This window comes from Electrophorus electricus, chromosome 4 (genome assembly GCF_041902795.1).
Source record: "Electrophorus electricus isolate QZ-2024a chromosome 4, ASM4190279v1, whole genome shotgun sequence".
NCBI classification, from domain to species: domain Eukaryota; kingdom Metazoa; phylum Chordata; class Actinopteri; order Gymnotiformes; family Gymnotidae; genus Electrophorus; species Electrophorus electricus.
Genome location: NC_137500.1, coordinates 1,170,523 through 1,190,604, shown reverse-complemented (window position 1 = coordinate 1,190,604; position 20,082 = coordinate 1,170,523). Strand labels below are relative to the sequence as shown.

Sequence of the window (20,082 nt, the reverse complement as noted above, 5' to 3'; positions counted from 1 at the left end):
ATTAATCACCCACATGATCATCCCAGTTAATCATCCCAAGTACATTTGACAGCTTTGTTGATTAGTTGGCTCACAGGTCGGAGGTTTTGAAAGGCAAAGAAGTGATGTCATGTTAGATTTCTATGTATAATGTAGAGAAGTGTGTTGAATAGAAGGGATGTGTGTGTGTGTGTGTGTGTGTGTGTGTGTGTGTGTGTGTGTGTGTGTGTGTGTGTGTGTGTGTGTGTGTGTGTGTGTGTGTGTGTGTGTGTGTGTGTTTGTGGTGATTTGATTAATGTCTAGAGCAGAAAATGTGTTTATAGTTGTGCAATTCAGGACTGAGGTTTTGCTATCTAAGTGTCCGATTTCACTAAATATATTTTTAATTATAGTGTGTAATGAAAACAAATACAGGGAAGCCACAGAGAGTATTTGGTAGACATGTATTAATACAAAGCGAGGCCACAGAGAGTATTTGGTAGGTGAGTATTAATACAGAGAAGCCACAGAGAGTATTTGGTAGACAAGTATTAATACAGAGAGGTCACAGAGAGTATTTGGTAGACATCTATTAATACAGAGAGGCCACAGAGAGTATTTGGTAGAAGTGTATTGATACAGAGAGGCCACAGAGAGTATTTGGTAGAAGTGTATTGATACAGAGAAGCCACAGAGAGTATTTGGTAGACGTGTATTAATACACAGCGAGGCCACAGAGAGTATTTGGTAGACATCTATTAATACAGAAAGGCCACAGAGAGTATTTGGTAGAAGTGTATTGATACAAAGAGGCCACAGAGAGTATTTGGTAGACGTGTATTAATACAGAGAGGCCACAGAGAGGATTTGGTAGACATCTATTAATACAGAGAGGCCACAGAGAGTATTTGGTAGAAGTGTATTGATACAGAGAGGCCACAGAGAGTATTTGGTAGACGTGTATTAATACAGAGAGGCCACAGAGAGTATTTGGTAGACATCTATTAATACAGAGAGGCCACAGAGAGTATTTGGTAGATGTGTATTAATACAGAGAGGCCACAGAGAGTATTTGGTAGACGTGTATTGATACAGAGAAGTCACTTTGCATGTGCAGCACCTGCTTCAGTGCTCTGGGAGTGTTTATAGTCCTGTGAGTTTAACACTTCATGTCTGAGAGCTGTCTGCCCCAGCAACTTCACCCACAGCAACCATGACTTTGATCCCCATCTTCATCTGCACACTGCTCCTCTGGATTCAAGGTAGGATTTAAATAAGTTGAACAAATTAAATCATTAAAATAACTTAAAGTCAGTGAATGATTAAATATTTTAATCGTAGATGGACATATTCCCTTTCTTATTACTGCATTTTTTTTCATCCTGAATCCAAATGTCAGGTCATTGGAATTCTCTGATGTTCTGTCATGATTCATAATGACTTCATATTCATTGTTTTTTTTTACAGAATCCATGTGTCAGGTGACAGTGTCTCAGACTCCTGCAGTGAAATCTGCTCTTCCAGGAGACACAGTCACCATCAGCTGTAGAACAAACCCTGCAGTGTATGATGATGACTGTCTACACTGGTACCTGCAGAAACCTGGAGAAGCTCCTAAACTCCTGATCTCCCTTGCAGATCAGGTAGAGTCAGGAACTCCAGATCGTTTCAGTGGTAGTGGATCTGGATCTGACTTCACTCTGGCCATCAAAGGAGTCCAGACTGAAGATGCAGGAGATTACTACTGTCAGAGTGCACATTACATTAGTAGTAGCTGGGTGTTCACACAGTGTTAGAGAGTCGTACAAAAACCTCCCTCAGTCAGACTGCACAGAGACTGCACTGCTGCAGCTGGGACCTACTGCAGGTGTTGAGGGGGAGGATGTGATACAGCACAATGACACAATCTGTGAAGGAGAGGAACCACAGCACAATGACTCAGAAGTAAACATAAAAATCTATAATGAATCATAAAGGCATAATACAGTCAACACTGTTACACTTCTGTAAGAGGAGAGTTTTGTAGATCTTTATGTCATTCTAGCCCTGATGTTCATGTGTTAGAATGATTTGAACATCAGCCTGGTCTATCAGTGTGGCTGCATCACCAGAAACCTGGAGAAGCTCCCACAATTGTCCTGTCTCTCTTTTCTTTGAGCAGATGATCTCTCTGTTTCTGCTAGAGCAGGTGAAGACAAAACATTGCAGTTATTACAATAACAACACATGGAATTTATCTAGTGCTTATCAAGACCCCACAGAGGCACATTTACACACACCCAGTGCATGGAATCAGAAACCAGTCACAACACTGCAGTACTGAGACCTTTGGTCTCAGTTATAATAGAGCAGGTAGTTATTAGTGGAGAGAAATATCTACTAGTAGCATGACTGCTAAATCAGTATCAGTCATCTTCAGGAGATTCTGTCCTGTTTAGAGGTGATGTAAGCACACACTAAAGCACTAATCACCATGTCTGTGCCTTCATCTGATTATTCTCAGCTACTGTGAAACATTTCTACCAACACATACTTTTCATGTCCATTCTAAATCTTTATTAACAAGTAAAGGTAAAGAGTGAAGATCTTTAGGGGGTGAAGTTAAATAACCTCACTGCACTTACTTAAATAAACTTACTACACAACAAGATGACTTAATGCCACCAACTGAAACAATGACTTTTTACTAAACTGACTGAAATCTTTCAGTAAAATTCTCTCTCTCACACAAGCGCATGGCTCGCTCTACGCCCTCTGCCGCCCCCACAACACACACACACACACACACACACACACACACACACACACACACACACACACACACACACACACACACACACTGAGTTGGGCTGTGTATGAGGTGAGTGTGGTGTACGTTTGTTAAACCTGTACAGGCAAAGCAGATTTCTGACACCCAGAACAGAGCAGCACTGTGTCCAGGTTTCCAGTGTCTTAGAGCAGCAAACCTTTAGTTCAGTAACACACACACACGCACTCACACACACGCACTCCCACACACAGAGTCGGGGTGGATATCAGGTGAGTGGGGTGTATGTATGTTAAACCTGTACAGGGTAACTTAGAGCAATACACATTTAGTTCAGTAACACTGTGTGATAAACCAGGCTGTGTCATAATAGCACCGTGTGACTCAATTAATAATAAAAAAAATGTACCAAATATTAAGCAGTTCTTTGTTATTACACTTAATACATTAGGTCAAAGCTTTATTTTAAACAGACAAGTGCTAAAGGGGGTTAGTTTCAGGCAGAAATATTTTAATGAGAGTATTTTATTGAAAAACAGCCCAGCTTGCGCAACAGAGTGATATAAAGCATGATGGGATTAGTTTCAGGCATAAATGATCTAAAAATGATAATATTGTGATATAGTGAAAGGGCCAAAGATGGTTTGTCCTCCAGCCCCTGATGTTCCTAAAATACACCGACTTACTCATGTTACAGTTTGTAGTGAATAAAACGTGGAAATATCTTATTTTTTGCTTCCATAATATCTGGCTTCCTGCTTCCTTCTTTATTATGATTGATGAAATGGCAGGTTTATCAAAGTTTAATCCTATACCTCATCACACATTAGTGTTTCTACTGTATAGAAATGTAGACTTTAAAGGTATTTATTGTTATGAGTAATGTTGTGGGAAATGTTCTAATTAAGAGACTATAACATTTATTCAAATTTCTTTATTTCATTTTGAACAATAAACAGGAACATTTGAGTAATAAACACAGACTATCTAAAAGACAGCACATTAATGAGTGAGAGGAGAACACTTCAGTACACATGTGGGAGTTTCACTCCTCAGCACACTGCTCTCTACTCAGTGTCTGTGTGACAGGAGACTGGGAGTCCTTGGTGGCCTCACAGGTCACTGTCTTCTTCAGCCACTCCTCCTTCTGGAGGGTCAGGGTGCTGCTCCAGCTGTAGAGGCCGTCCTTCTGCAGAAGCCCGGAGCTCTGGCTCACCCCCGAGCTCCAGCTGCTACCAGCCACCTTCCAGCTCAGCTTCCAGTCTGAGGGGAAGCCCTTGTTGGCCAGACACACGAGTGTGACCTTCTCCTGCTGCAGCTGTACACTGGAGGGGGGCAGGACCGTGAGGGTGGGCGGGGCGTCACCTAGGAGACACAACACGGTCTACAGCTCAGACAGGCAAGAACCGTTAAATGTTTTAGATCAACAATATAATTTTTCATTGGCATTAAAGCCCTGGCAGTATATTTAATTTATGAACCATTTAAATCAATATAATTTCTAATCATACATGAATTAAAATGGAAGTATATTTAACAGACGGTGATTGTTCAGTATGCGAGTATGACGGTTAAAGTGCTTTGCATCGACAACCTCCAGTCAGGGACAAACACTTATACTAATGAAAATTAATCCAGTAGGCAGAATAAATGTTTGATGAGGGATTTTGCTGAAACATTTATGCTTTTGATAAAAAAAACGATAAAAATGAGGTTCGATTTACACTAAAAGCTGTAACAACACTGTAACGGTTAGGATAAACGCGCTAATAAATTCACCTTTAATGCGCTTTAATAAAGAGACCTTTATTACAAACAATACCTACTTAAAACTGTGATTTACTGGGAATAAAAAGTGAAGTTCTTCTTACGTCCAGTGTCCTACACACTAACTTAGTTTAAGGTCCGTACATAAACCTGCTCTAAACACACTGCCGTCTCCTCTCTTTACAGCGCCGTAGTTTAGCTTCAGAGTTAGTGAACGATACAACCCCAAAGACGCTTGTTTTTCTTTTCTTTTTTGTAATGAAAGAAGTTATTAAAGATACTACATACATGCAATATACAATTAGAAATAAAGATAGAAAAACAAAGACAGAAACTAAATTAATTTTGAGTAAGGAGTGAAAGTAACTTAAATACAAGAGTTTTGTCCCTCTAAAACTGTGTGTATGAAACTGAATTCGGTGCTCCCTTTAAACTATTTCAGACTTATATCGTTATTGTTCATGCGTTAGATATATGTAGACTCTGTAGAATCACAGCAATTGATTACAAAAATTGTGTTTTTAGAGATATTTTTCATATTCTTGTACGCTAATAACAACGTTTAAGGCAACATCCAGGTCAAGATAATTTATCTAAAGACATACATTATTGTGTTCTAGATGTACAATATAAGAACTTGAGTATTTGTAACAGCTAACGTTTTGATCTTCAGTATGCGAGTATTACGGTATAAGTGAACTGCACCGATAAAATCCAATCATGCACCAATATTACTACCTTTTAAAATGAACCCAGCAAGCAGATGAAGGCTTGTTGAGAGATATTTCTGAAACATGTATGTTTTTACTACTGAACGACACTTAAGAAACTTTCCATCGGTATAAATTAAAAAGTCGATATTGCTAACGACATAGCAACGGTTATTATATAGGAAGATACTTAAAAAAGCCACAATTAGTCTACAAAAGATTACGGGTGGTTTACAGAACCATGGGGCATATTGACGTGCTTAGACAACGTGGATTAATTGTGAAGAAAACTTAAAGTCTACTTACGTCCAACTGATAGTTTTGTTCCGCCACCGAAAGTCCACCACAGAGCTACAATCTCGTTTACTGTCCGAACAAAAACCTCCTGATCTAAACACGCCGCTCTCTCCACTATATACCGCGTAATATGGAGCTTCGACATTAATGCTTTAGAAAACTCATAAACTTAGCCAAACGCTTTTCAGATTTTTAAAATAATTAAACAAAATACAAACATACATTATATTATTAGATAAATTACCTCGTAACACCTGTTGCACCGTAAAGCACAAGAAATGCAACCGCAACATGTTTTAAGTCTCCATCATTATCAAAGATCAAACATATCGATTATTATTTCAGAAAATACGAACTTTTGGATAAGCAGTGAAAGATACTCACGTCCAACTGAGAGTTTTGTGCCGCCACCAAAAGTGCTCCACAGTGATACAAACTCGCTCAGTGGTCGTACAAAAACCTCCTGCTGTAAAGAAGCCGCTCACTCTGACCTTTAGAAAGCCTTTTACAAAACAATAATTAACTGCTACAATTTTTAATTGTTAAAATATGCAGGGAAATATCTAGGCATTAGAAAGACTAAAAATAAATCAATTTCTTGCAGCCCATATATTTTTCCTTTGGTTCGTTTTTTGAATATTAAAATTAGTTTTAATTTGTATTATCTAAATATCTGTTCACTAAAATGTTAAAAAAATATTTTATTGTAAAATAACGTTTTGAGAGTTATTTTTTGGGACGTGTCAATATAACTTTACAAAACCAATAATCAATGCTGAGAAAAGTAAAGATTCTATCTGAACGGCCCTGTTAACTTTACTGTGAAATTCAACTATATAACCAAGTAATGATCCAATAAAATATTGATTTATTTACTGCCTTGATTTTGTTTGGCAGCATCTTCAATACAAACAAATATGAAACCAAAGAATCAACAAAAACAACAGTCACAGAGAGTGACACTGTAAACAAACAAAATTTAAGATGCATTGAACAATGTGAGGCTGCCCTCCACTGGTTCTTGAGAAAGCACTACAATAATCTGAAAGTCCAGATTGCAGTAATTGTACTAGGAACTTGATAAGTAAGAATATCATAAATTGAAAATATTATATTTTTGTTCAAAAATAACTAAATGTAATTATAATTAAGAACCTTTAAACTGAATTTAAGAAAATATGCAAAAACAGAGACAATGCCCTAAGGCTTCAGTGGATTAAACAGATTATCCATGTGCATGATCTGATCCAGGATCAGTGTATCTGATTCCTCCCCACTGAGACCTTCCGGTTCCTCACTGAGTCCTTAATCCTCTCAGACAGCTGAAGACCCTGACGTCCACATACCTGGCGATGACGTCACCCACGTGCCACGTCTTCCCTTCCTATGGGTATAAAAGGGTCCTGAAGACGGTATTAGGAAGTTTCATGCTCAATCTTGTGCTTTCACTTGTGTGTTTGTTCTTTGCTGTTCTGAGTGTTCTGTGCTCTGACCCTGTTAGTCTACTTCCACATTGAGATTCGCTTTGGCCTTCTGCTTGTTCTGTTGCCATTATATCTAGTGTATATAGTGTATACAGTGTCTATATTCTAGTGCATATAGTTTGTGTTCACTTGTGTCACTTCACACCAGGTGTAGGGTGGGGTGCTGTTTGTTTTGCAGTTTTGGGTTTGTCTCTGTTTTGTGTCTGGTGAGGGAGATAGGAAAATGTGTATGTGTTTTGGTTTTCTCATTTTGTTTTCGTTAGGTTATGCAGTTCCACTTTGGTCAGTCAGTTTCTTTATTTTTGTTTGCTGATTTACCATTTTCATTGTTGACCCACCTGAAGTCTGTCTGGTGTTATTTGTGCCTATTGTATTACACTCTTATATCATTTACATTTACATTTACATTTACATTTACGGCATTTAGCAGACGCTCTTATCCAGAGCGACTTACAAAAGCGCTTTGTCATTTACTCATAGAATATATCCAAGTACAGTACAGTAGGTTAGAGTCCAATATACCAATGAACTAGAATACTGTAGAATACAGGGATCAATGCTGATACCTAGAAGTGCAAAATACGAGTAAACTAAACTCACATATCCATCATTCACACTCAGTTGCATTTGACATTTAAGCGCAACTCTGCATTTGCTGATTTCTGTCACAGACCCTACCTGGACTGGGTCATAACAGAAATTAAGGGCTCATCCCTTTTTTGTTTGTGTGCTTTGTCTGGCATTTTTTCACTTTGTCCAGGGGGTGTGAGTTTACTGTTGGCTGTTGTGTTAGGATGGATGCTTTCACAATAGTGGAATTCTCACTCTGCTCTAATTTGGAGGTGTTTGATAGGTGTTGTAACACTTCACACTACAGAGGATTTCTTTGATGTGGCGATACCCTGATGTGGCGATACCTTGAGGTGGCGGTGAAGGCTGTTTTTTAGGAAGTATCGGTAGTGGAGGGTATCCTGCCATAAAGAAATGAGGTCCCTGGGTTCCAGCTCAACCAGTGACATCTCCACCTTCAGCAGAGGCTAGTGGTGGGGATGAACCACAGTCAGAGTTGGGCGTAGAATCAGAGGAGTCTCCATCCAAACTGGAAGACCCTCACTTACTGGTATGGCTGCGTGAGTTAGAGCTGCAAATGAAGAGGCAGGAGTATAACACAGTTGTTGCAGTCTTTGCTTCTCTGCCTGTGCCTCTGCCTATTGTAGAACAAAAACATAAAAGTCTTTATCGCCAGCGTTTGAGTGACGTCATTGTTCGATGACGTCACAAGCGCTGTGCTCTACATAAAGGCTCGTGTCACTCAGCAGTTACCGCCAATAGAGGCCACTTTTGAAATCTGATCATTTAATCAGACTAAATTCACTTCTAACAGCAGATAGGAATTTATTTCATGTCCTATTGTGTGAAACAACTGTTGAGTTGTAAAAGTATGGAACTATACGAGCTAAATGCTACCCACCACACTGCAAAAATAACAAAAGCACCACTGCAAAAATAACAAAAGCACCGTTACTCACTCAAATCAATTATTTTGAGGAGTAGATTTTTAAGAATGAAATACGTTTGAAAACCATGGATTGTTTGAATTTAAAAGTATTTTTCCAACAATGTCCTTGTTTACATCAACGCTAATACATATACAAATGAGGAATGCTTAAAACTCCATATACACTGCCTGGACAAAAAAAAAAAAGGTCACCACCTGTATTTAACTAAGCAAATAGGTAAGAGCCTCCCATTGGCTAATTACTGTGTGGGTGATTATGGTTCAGCTGGCAACAAGTTATTTAACCCTAACTGATGCAGTGAGTAGCTTCTCATTTGTTAAACAACCATGTCAAAAGACACATCCTGTGGTCGTGGAAAAATTGTTAATCTGTTTCAGAAGGGTCTCACATTTAAAACTGTTCTCTCGACTATTGGGAAGATCATAACACCATAAATGTTCAGGATGCTGCACATATCTGGTAAGCTGGGCCTATAGAATGGACATTTATTGGGTACATTGCACATTATTAAATGGGTTTTACTGAGAATACAGACAAACTCGTATCTGAATTACAGGCTTGATGCAAGAATGTCTGAACATGAATGAGAATATAAAGATCAGTTGTTGTATAAAGAAGCTTGTTAATGTGTTATTTAATAGTACTTTTTTTTTAACGATAACTGGTCCAACATATTACAACCGAATTAATTTTATGTGAAGAATATATATCCATCCAGTCTATCCTACCTATGGAACAATTATATATATATATATATATATATATATATATATATATATATATATATATATAGATAGATAGATAGATAGATAGATAGATAGATAGATAGATAGATAGATAGATAGATAGATATAGATGTGATCTGGGAGCACCAGACCCTGTGGGACAAACTGCTCAGAAGACCCAGTAGGGGTCTGAGCCGTCTGAACGTTGGGAGAAGTCATAAATATGAGCAGTGAGTATGATCATTATCTGACCTTCAGTTCTATATTATTCATTATGATATGGTACACGAGAATGGGGTTTAAGCATATATGTGCTAAACATGGGTAACATGTTTCCTGGGAATGGATGACTTTGATGAAGTATACGCCAATGTTACGACCCCGTCTAGGCTGTGAGGCCGTATCAAGCTAAAAGAAGTGCAAATGGCTAATGTAATAGAATTTGTGAAAAAAGGAACAGCAACAAAACAAACAGAAACACAAATGGAAGCTTTTTTTAGTGTATTGTAGAGGTTATCATTTACAAATAATCTTATTGGTGCAATTCCCTCAGGAGTGACCCAGGCCAAAATAATAACCAAAACCGACACTAATCAAATAAAACTACACACTAACTAATCCTAATAATAGCAGAAACATGCAAAAGACTTTCCTAACTCTCTGATACATAAACAGAGAGAAAACCCACACCCAACAAAAATGGCAGTCACTCCCTACCACCAGTGTCCAACACAAAAGTACCAAACAAACAATATTTACACTCTTTACACAATCTACATATATGTATATATACACAGCTAACGAAGCAGGAGGGGTGAAGCCAAAGTTCAAAAATGGAGAAAAACAAGGTCATACACAAAACATACAAATTTTCAATCACAACCAAACAAACTCCAAACTAACACACAGTCTCCTTTCCCTCTCTCTCCCTCTATTGTGGGAAGGACTTTTAAATAGCTGATACAGTTGCCTGGAAAACCCGGCAAGGTACGGGGCGGAGTCTCAAACAGGGTAGAAATCCTGGCAGTGTACCTGGAACACATATACACACACATCCATCTTTCCCTAATAGCCAAATACAACGACCAGAGTTTGGGATTTTGTGTGCAACCATTGTGATCAGTCACAAAATCTGCTATCTCGCTGTATCCAACAGTTGTTATTGCACGTGGGATAGAAGCAGGTCTCAGTGAAGAAGAAAAGCTGAAGAAGGAAACTGAAGGTGTTTCATAGAGTTCAGCTGCCATGTCTGAGAATGCTAGCACTGTAATTGGACCAAGCCCAAAACAAAAGGGTTCCTTCTCTGCTCCCCTGAGTATTTACAGAACCATGCAGAAGAAGGTTTTGGGGTTGCTCCATGGGATACAGGACTCATTTTCAAGAGAGGGACAGGCTTCCTCACCTGTTAAACTCATTGAATCTGTGAGTGTGCTCTGCTGTGTGCAGTACTTTCAACCATCAGAGAGGATGGCACTGTTTGTGAGAGGCCAATTTCAGTGTCAGATATATTTGTAGAGGACTCTGTTAAACCCTTGCTGAGCCACAGTGCAGCCTCATTTGTAGCTAGTCAGTTGGTTTCACCTACTTTCTTTGGCCGAGACACTGCAGCCTCCTCTGAACATCTTCAGGACTGTAAGTCTATCAGTCAAAATGATTCCGGTAGTAAGTGTGCCAATGATGGAGATTTATTCAAAAAGTCCAGTGAGAGGGGCATGATGCCATAAGCAGACAAAAAAATTTAAAAAAAAAAATCCAAAAAAACCATAGAGAAAAAAAAAAAAATCAGTCATCCAGGCCAACAAAGAATTATACCCAAATAAGGCAACTTAACGTACATCCAATTATGGCATTCAATCTCTCCCTTGCATTCCAACGCCACTCCTTATATTTAATCTTTGCCCCTTAGAACGAACAATTCTAGATACTTCATAATCTAGAATTCATAATATCTCTCCCCTATGGTTCAAAACATTTAAATTTAAAACATTTTCCCATTATATAAATATTCTCTTATTAAAATAAAATATACCCATATCCAAACAGAGCCAGTAGTCACAATTTTATCTTCCTCCTTTCTATTTGGAAAATTACCTGCTCCAATAACGTGAACCAAAACTACATCTCCCCCTCAATTCGGGGCACTACGCTTGACTTGTCCCCTTACAACCGCTGAACAAAACAAGTACATGCTTTGAAGCCAAACTCCCGTTACCTTATTATAGTAAATATATCTACATCTACACATATGCATTAACTCTAGTAGTTATCTACACATATACATTAACTCTAGTAGTTATCTACACATATACATTAACTCTAGTAGTTACCTACACATATGCATTAACTCTAGTAGTTATCTACACATATGCATTAACCTTAGTAGTTATCTACACATATACATTAACTCTAGTAGTTATCTACACATATGCATTAACTCTAGTAGTTATCTACACATATACATTAACTCTAGTAGTTATCTACACATATACATTAACTCTAGTAGTTACCTACACATATACATTAACTCTAGTAGTTATCTACACATATGCACTAACTCTTGTAGTTATCTACACATATACATTAACTCTAGTATTTATCTACAAATATACATTAACTCTAGTAGTTACCTACACATATGCATTAACTCTAGTAGTTATCTACACATATACATTAACTCTAGTAGTTATCTACACATATACATTAACTCTAGTAGTTACCTACACATATGCATTAACCTTAGTAGTTATCTACACATATACATTAACTCTAGTAGTTATCTACACATATGCATTAATTCTAGTAGTTACCTACACATATACATTAACTCTAGTAGTTACCTACACATATTCATTAACTCTAGTAGTTATCTACACATATGCATTAACCTTAGTAGTTATCTACACATATACATTAACTCTAGTAGTTATCTACACATATGCATTAACTCTAGTAGTTATCTACACATATACATTAACTCTAGTAGTTACCTACACATATACATTAACTCTAGTAGTTATCTACACATATACATTAACTCTAGTAGTTACCTACACATATGCATTAACTCTAGTAGTTATCTACACATATACATTAACTCTAGTAGTTACCTACACATATGCATTAACTCGAGTAGTTACCTACACAGTCAGTTGGCCACCCTGAACAATGTAAGACAATTACAATTATTATTTTACAGAACTCCAGCAAGTTTGTTCCCTCTAATAACAGTGTAATTACTATAAAAGTCTTTCAACCCCTTGTACTGTCCACGTTATCCCTCTAATATTTGGCTCTCCTGTTTGTCCACATGGAACAGACCGGGGTGCCGTTACATCTGCATAAAAATCATGGTCTCCTTGAAAGATGCAGATTTTTCCCTTTACCACTGCTTGTAGAAAGTGTCTTCGAAAGGCTGGCCTTAGGTTTGGGAGATGATTTTGCATCCATCTTCAACCAGAAATGGTCCAGCTAGCTCATCTTTAAAAATACCAGCCCATAGCAGTACCTCACCTCCACAATGCTGGGGTCTGAGTCGAAGTCAAGCTCTGTGCCCAATACTAATCCAGCCAGGGGTCCATCCAACTGATCTGTCAAGAGTCATTCCCATCTTATCAGTCCATAAAACCTTTGAAAAATCAGATATCAGATATCTTCAGATATTTCTTGGCCCAGTCTTGACATTATTGACATTCTTGACGTTATGTGACATTTCACTCGGTCATATCTCTGAGTATTGAACATTTTGTACTTCTGGGCACTCCAGGTAGGTTGCAGGTCTGGAATATGACAGTACTGGAGGATAATGGGTTGCTGGTCGCTTCACATTTGATTCTTCTCTAATCTTTAATTTGAATCTTTTTTCTCAACATGTTTCTTGTGAACCTGTTGACTATTTGCAACAAAATGTTTGACAGTTCTGTGGTCATGCCCCAATATCTTAGCAAGTTTAAGAGTGCTGCATCCGTCTCGAATACTTTTTACAATTTTTGATGTTTCAGAGTCAGATAAATCTCTTTTTTGTCCCCTTTTTGCATGAGGAAAAGAAGCTGCCTAATAATTATGCACAGCTTCTTATAGGGTGTTGATCTCCTTAGCCCACACCCTCCCTCATTACACAAATACACATCACCTGATATGCTTAAAATCATTAACCATTCAACTTGAAGTTGGAAAATATGCATAAAAATGAAGTTTACAACAAAGCACCGAAAGTTGAATCACAGGGTAAAAGCGTTATATTTGTTTAAAGTAGTAATCATTCCTGCTTGTCCCATTACCAAGAACTGTCTGGTAACATTATTAAAGATGTTTATCAGTTATAAAAGAGCAGACAATGTCCAAAATGAAGCTTTATTTCAGTGGAAGTAACAGAAATGCCAGGACACAGAACAGAATACAGACAGAGCTGCTGCATTCTGTTCTCCTGCACTGGTCAGAACTGCCTCCTGCACCTCTGAGACATCCACAGTCCAGCTTACCACTCACTGAGTTTAGTGCCTCATCCACAAGTCACCCATAGTGATACATTCTAATGAAGCTGTCATTCAAAAACCTCTGACATTATAGTGACACACACATATGTACACAAGTTCAAGTTCAAGTTTGGTTTATTTGTCACATACATAGTCATACACAGTATAACTCGCAGGGAAATGGTTTAGAGTGCTCTGCCCAAACTGAGGAAAGAAAACAGGGGTGCATAGATATTCTATATACGTGAAATATATATATGCAAAGAGAAATATATATATTCTATGTATGTACAAAATATATTAACAATGTATGTACAATATATGTATAATATGATTATATACACAATTTACAAAGTATATGGTTGTGTATATATGTACACAATGTACAGAATGTACAGATCCGTTTTGTATAATAACATAACATAGTTACAGTTGTGTTACAGGGTAATTGAATATATATATATATATATATATATATATATATATATATATATATATATATATATATATATATATATATATATACAGTTATACAGTTATGTTACATGGTGGTAATAGAATATCTATATATATACAGTTATGCTACATGGTGGTGGTGGTCCCCACAGTTTATCAGTTTCCCTGATTCAGGGCCCGAATGGCCTGTGGGAAGAATAAACCAAATTTCAAACTTGAAACTTGAAACATTCACTCAGCTGCCGAAAGGTTTGTGCAAGTTTGCACTGAGATCCTCCAAGTCCTCCTCCACCAGTGTCCAGCAGAGGTTAGACACAGTTTTGCTGACCTACTGTAATACTCCACATCAGGGCTGCAGTTTTGTACTTGATACTCTGAGACCCAGAGTACTGTCTGCTATAGGGGGCCTGTTCTGTTATGGGGCAGAATATTCCCCTAAACTGGCTCAGGGTCAGATGCCGTCTACCCTCTACCTCTAGAAAAAAAAAAAGTTAGAGAACTGTAATTTCTAAGACTTTCTTAATAAGGTGGGAAGAAATGTGTATTGCTTAAACTTGCTGCTATCTATATTCACATAGCTTGGGTGAATGACCTAGTAAAAAGGAGAGTTCCAATTCCACTACCACGTGTCCATAGTGCTATTGAATGTAGACATTACATACTGTCTTTTCTAAATGTTCTACTGATGCAGACATAACACAGGTGTCATCAATACCAACATGATCTTCAATGTCAGGAAAACCAAGTGTAGAAAAATCATGACTGAATGTGAGAGTGCAGCACATAAGAGAGGATTACTGAGAGCTCTAAGAGGAGAGAGAGAAGAGGAGAGAAGAGGAGAGATTCTTTCATTTATTTGATAAAGTGAATCAGACGTACAAACTAGTGCTGTGAGGTGAAATGTCAGTTGTCCTGTTTGCATATGTGAGCTGCTTCACTGCTCCACACACTTTAAGAGCTGTAGTGGTGATCAGAGAGTGTTCAGTCCTTTAACACACACTGACACACAGCACAATGATGATGTCACTCATTCTACTGCTGGGGACACTGGGACTCCTCACTCAGGGTGAGACAAACTGAAATAAGTTTAGTTTTCATTTTTACTTGGTTTTGGATGTTCATGTTTATTTGCTGCAATTTTAATTTTCAGAGTTACAATATTTTTAATTTGGATTTTATTTATTTAAAATTCATCCAAATTTAAATGTTATTATGTATGTGATCATTTTTTTAGAATCATTTGGGGAAATAATCCTGACTCAGACTCCAGGATCTCAGTCTCTTACAGCAGGACAGACTGTTACTATCAGCTGCAGGGCCAGTGAGAGTGTTAGCAATTATCTCCACTGGTACCTACAGAAACCTGGAGAAGCTCCTATACTCCTGATCTATTATGCATCAAACCGTCAGACTGGAGTTCCAGATCGATTCAGTGGTAGTGGGTCTGGTACAGAATTTACTCTAAAAATCACTGGAGTCCAGGCTGAAGATGCAGGAGATTACTACTGTCAGCAGGGTTACACTCCATTCACACAGTGTTAGAATGCTGTACAAAAACCTCCCTCAGCTGTAGAGGAACTGCTCTGACTCAAACACAGACTGATCTGAGATCAGCTGAATAGCTGCTAAATCTGCACTCAACTCAAATCATCAACTCCAAAACACTACAGTACTGAACCGTTTGCTCTTTTAAATTGTCATCATTGTGTAATAGATACTTACATCACTACATATGTAGCAGATTAACATCTTTCCTTTAAACCAACCCCTGATAACGTCCTGCTTCCACACTCAGGTTCTGGACAAAGGCAGTAATATATGAACATCACTGTGGTGTATAAGGACAGGTGATCACTACCTAGTGAACTGGTCTGAGTTACTCTTGATTCTTTTAATCATTTTACTGCTGTTTTTAGCCTGGAGATCCTGGAAAAGCTGCTGAGGAAATACTGTGTTAAACTGTCCAGACAGCAACTGGTATGTGAAGTTAATTCTTCCCTCTTTTTAGAATAAAAGAGTTATTTTAAAGTCCTGCTATGTTAATTTCTGGATAATTTCAGGTGATGATGGGACAAAGGGTGACAATCTAGAATTACTGTGTAGTGTAGCTGAGTCCATCATCCTGGGAATTTCTCTCCAGGGAAAAAGTCACAATATTTACCATTTACACAAACTAAAGTTTTGCTATGCTAAGAAGGAAGGAACATAATTTCAACACAAATAATGTATTATTAGTTTCATATGATTAATATTTTACTGACGTTGAAATAAATAAATAAATTTTAGCCCAGGAGGACCAAAACACCAGCAGACAGGAAATCCTTCCTCCTAAAGAGTCCCCACATCTACCAGACAACTGGAGTGCTGTCTGTTCATGTGCTTCCACACATCCACTGATCTAAATCACCATTACAGAACAGAGAGTGAAGGGCTGCTTCTGAACTGTACTGGATACACCTCCCCCTGTGTCATATGTATGTGTGTGAAGCTCTGTTCTCTCCAGTTCCAGTTACCCAAGACCCAGTCCAGAGTTCCTCTACAGATCTTCATACTCACTGTCCAGCCCTGAAACAAGGCCCTGCCTGGAGGAGGGATATAAGGAAGTGTTTTGGAGGAAGAAGAAAGAGAAAGATGATATTTTGGACACCTGTTTGTTCTAGTGATAGTTCTGATATTTGATTCAGTGCTTGGTCTCTTTCTCCCCTTACTCTGATTCTGAGCTTGTTTGATCCCTCTAACTTGGCCACTGTTGTAAATTTGTATATATTATTTACCTATTTGTATATAGTAGGTATGTATTTGTATATATTATGTATCTATTTGTGTGCTCTGATAAGTAGGGAGTGGATGCCGTTGTGTTTGGGCCCTGGGTTTTATTGTCTGTGTTTTCACTTACGGGGTTACTGTAGTCTTATCTTAGTATAGGATCTTAGTATAGAATGCTATACTGCTAATAGAGAAATAATAAAATACCTACAAACTCACTGAAATGGACAGAAGTGTTCTAGTATGTGACTGTTCATTCATTCATTCATTCATTCATTCATTCATTCATGTATTTGCTATCATGGCGTTGAGCAGGACGCACAGACTCCCTTGACGATGTGAAACATTTAATGACATGAAACATAAAGGACACGCGTGGCACTCACACATAATAACACTAATAGACAGGAACACACAAACAACAAAGACAACATAAAATGGTACAAACGTTGGGTTATACTAACAGCGGCTACACACTCATTGACACTAACATTACACTAACACTAACAATGACCAACCATGAGGCCCACACTGACAGGGCTTTAAATAAACAGACATACACTCAACGTGAACCCCGTACAGGTGCGTGCCATCATGTAGGGGGCGTGACAACAAACGTAATTCCCCTGCATGCGGTGGGCCAAACCACGTGACTCATGGGGGGAGAAGCATTCCATTACATTTTTCAATACATTTTATATTCATTATCTAAACTTACTTACTAGAGAACATAATTTTTATTCAATCTTGATACTGTGTTATTGGTAATTATTTCCTTTGCCTGTGTATGTAATGTTCAGATATAAAATGAAGAACTGAAACTAGTCTCTAGTAATGTCAATACCAGTCAGAGTGAAAGAGAGCGAGAGCAGTGGGGTGAAACAGATTAATGTTTACAGCCCTGAGAAACCTGCTCCTTCCCAGAATAGAACAACACTTTTTGCAGATGTTCAGCTTTCATTAGCCAAACTTACTCAAGCACAACACACCCCAGTGCAAAGAATCTTACAGTGCAGATAGTGAATAATAAAATAATACAAGAACAGACCAAGTTCAAAATGAAGCTTTACTGAACTGAAAACAAAACTCAATAATTAAAACCAGCTGAGTGGTGAATTAAGAAAAAAGAGCATTCTTCAGACTATAAGCTCCATTGTTCAGGGCTGTGTAAGTGTGTTACATCACATTACAACTGACTGAGGTCATCATGGAAGATGGTAGAGCTCCTCCTCCTCTTCCCTAAATGCAGCACTAAGAGTCAGTGAGCTGCTGTGGCTGTAACTGCAGTTCTGTTCTTCTACACTGGTCAGAACACTCTGCTTCACATCTTAGACATCCACTGTACAACTCACCAGCGCCCCTTGTGGAAAGTATGTAGACTGCAGGCACAACGGAGATCCTGTACAGAGGAGCGATTGAGAGCACTACACCACACACACTTTTAGAAATACTTACCTAAAATGTACTAGATACTTCTTATTTATCATTCTCTCTAAATCTGTTCATCAGCTCCAGTTATCCAATAATCAGCACACTGTAGCATAGTTTTATGACATTGTTCATACTGAATAGAAATATTATTTCTATTCATCTATATATTACATTGTATTATAAGGTTTATAGTTCTCTAGTATGGTTGGTTCTGTTAAATATGGTTATGTAAGAGGTATTCAGTGGAGGCATTACTTCAGAGAGAGACCACAGAGTATTTGGTAGACATGTATTAATACAGAGAGACCGCAGAGAGTATTTGGTAGACGTGTATTAATACAGAGAGACCGCAGAGAGTATTTGGTAGACGTGTATTAATACAGAGAGACCGCAGAGAGTATTTGGTAGAAGTGTATTAATACAGAGAGACCGCAGAGAGTATTTGGTAGACGTGTATTAATACAGAGAGACCGCAGAGAGTATTTGGTAGACATGTATTAATACAGAGAGACGGCAGAGAGTATTTGGTAGACGTGTATTAATACAGAGAGACCGCAGAGAGTATTTGGTAGACGTGTATTAATACAGAGAGGCCACAGAGAGTATTTGGTAGACGTGTATTAATACAGAGAGACCGCAGAGAGTATTTGGTAGACGTGTATTAATACAGAGAGACCGCAGAGAGTATTTGGTAGACGTGTATTAATACAGAGAGGCCACAGAGAGTATTTGGTAGACATGTATTAATACAGAGAGGTCACTTTGCATGTGCAGCACCTGCTTCAGTGCTCTGGGAGTGTTTATAGTCCTGTGAGTTTAACACTTCATGACTGAGAGCTGCCTGCCCCAGCAACTTCACCCACAGCAACCATGACTTTGATCCCCATCTTCATCTACACACTGGTCCTCTGGACTCAAGGTAAAAGATCATTTTATGCTTTGCTTTTGAGGTGAATTATCTAAAAAAACCAGATGTCTTGTTTAATAAAATATTCTAAACCTTCTATTAACAGATATAAGCAACATAAGAAATGGAAAATAACATATGACTTAAATTGGATTTGCTTTGTTTTTTTTTGTTTTATCCCCCAGAATCCATGTGTCAGGTGACTGTGACTCAGACTCCTGCAGTGAAATCTGCTCTTCCAGGAGACACAGTCACCATCAGCTGTAGAACAAACCCTGCAGTGTATAATAATAACTATTTAGCCTGGTACCTGCAGAAACCTGGAGAAGCTCCTAAACTCCTGATCTACTATGCTACTAGCTTACAGTCAGGAACTCCAGCTCGTTTCAGTGGTAGTGGATCTGGATCTGACTTCACTCTGACCATCAGAGGAGTCCAGACTGAAGATGCAGGAGATTATTACTGTCAGAGTTACCATAGTGGCGATGTGTTCACACAGTGTTAGAGAGTCGTACAAAAACCTCCCTCAGTCAGACTGCACAGAGACTGCACTGCTGCAGCTGGGACCTACTGCAGGTGTTGAGGGGGAGGATGTGATACAGCACAATGACACACTCTGTGGAGGAGAGATGCCCCATCACACTCACTCACTACTGAACAACACACATCTATAGAAAATCATTCTTCTAGGAACCACAACACACTCACTCAAGTCAACAAAAAAATCTATAATGAATCACAAAGACACAATACACACAACACTGTTGCACTTCTGTTAGAGGAGAGTTTTGTAGATCTATATGTCATTCTACTCCTGCTGTC

At 38.3% G+C, this 20,082-nt stretch overlaps 1 long non-coding RNA gene and 1 gene segment (V, D, J or C); one reads left to right on the top strand and one right to left on the bottom strand.

Moving 5' to 3' along the window:
* Positions 1-3,717: 3,717 nt before the first annotated feature.
* LOC118240826 (immunoglobulin kappa constant-like) lies at positions 3,718-5,644 on the bottom strand. The segment is given in 2 exon segments: positions 3,718-4,090; positions 5,509-5,644. Coding segments are annotated over 2 exon segments (456 nt in total).
* Positions 5,645-6,812: 1,168 nt separating this feature from the next.
* LOC118240972 (uncharacterized) lies at positions 6,813-17,145 on the top strand. Of its 2 annotated transcripts, none has more exons than XR_014123020.1 (3): positions 6,813-6,911; positions 16,073-16,133; positions 16,660-17,145. It is a non-coding gene; the product is annotated as an uncharacterized LOC118240972 (long non-coding RNA). The 2 variants fall into 2 exon arrangements; XR_014123019.1 differs by lacking the exon at positions 6,813-6,911 and adding an exon at positions 7,608-8,962.
* The last annotated feature ends 2,937 nt before the right edge of the window (positions 17,146-20,082 follow it).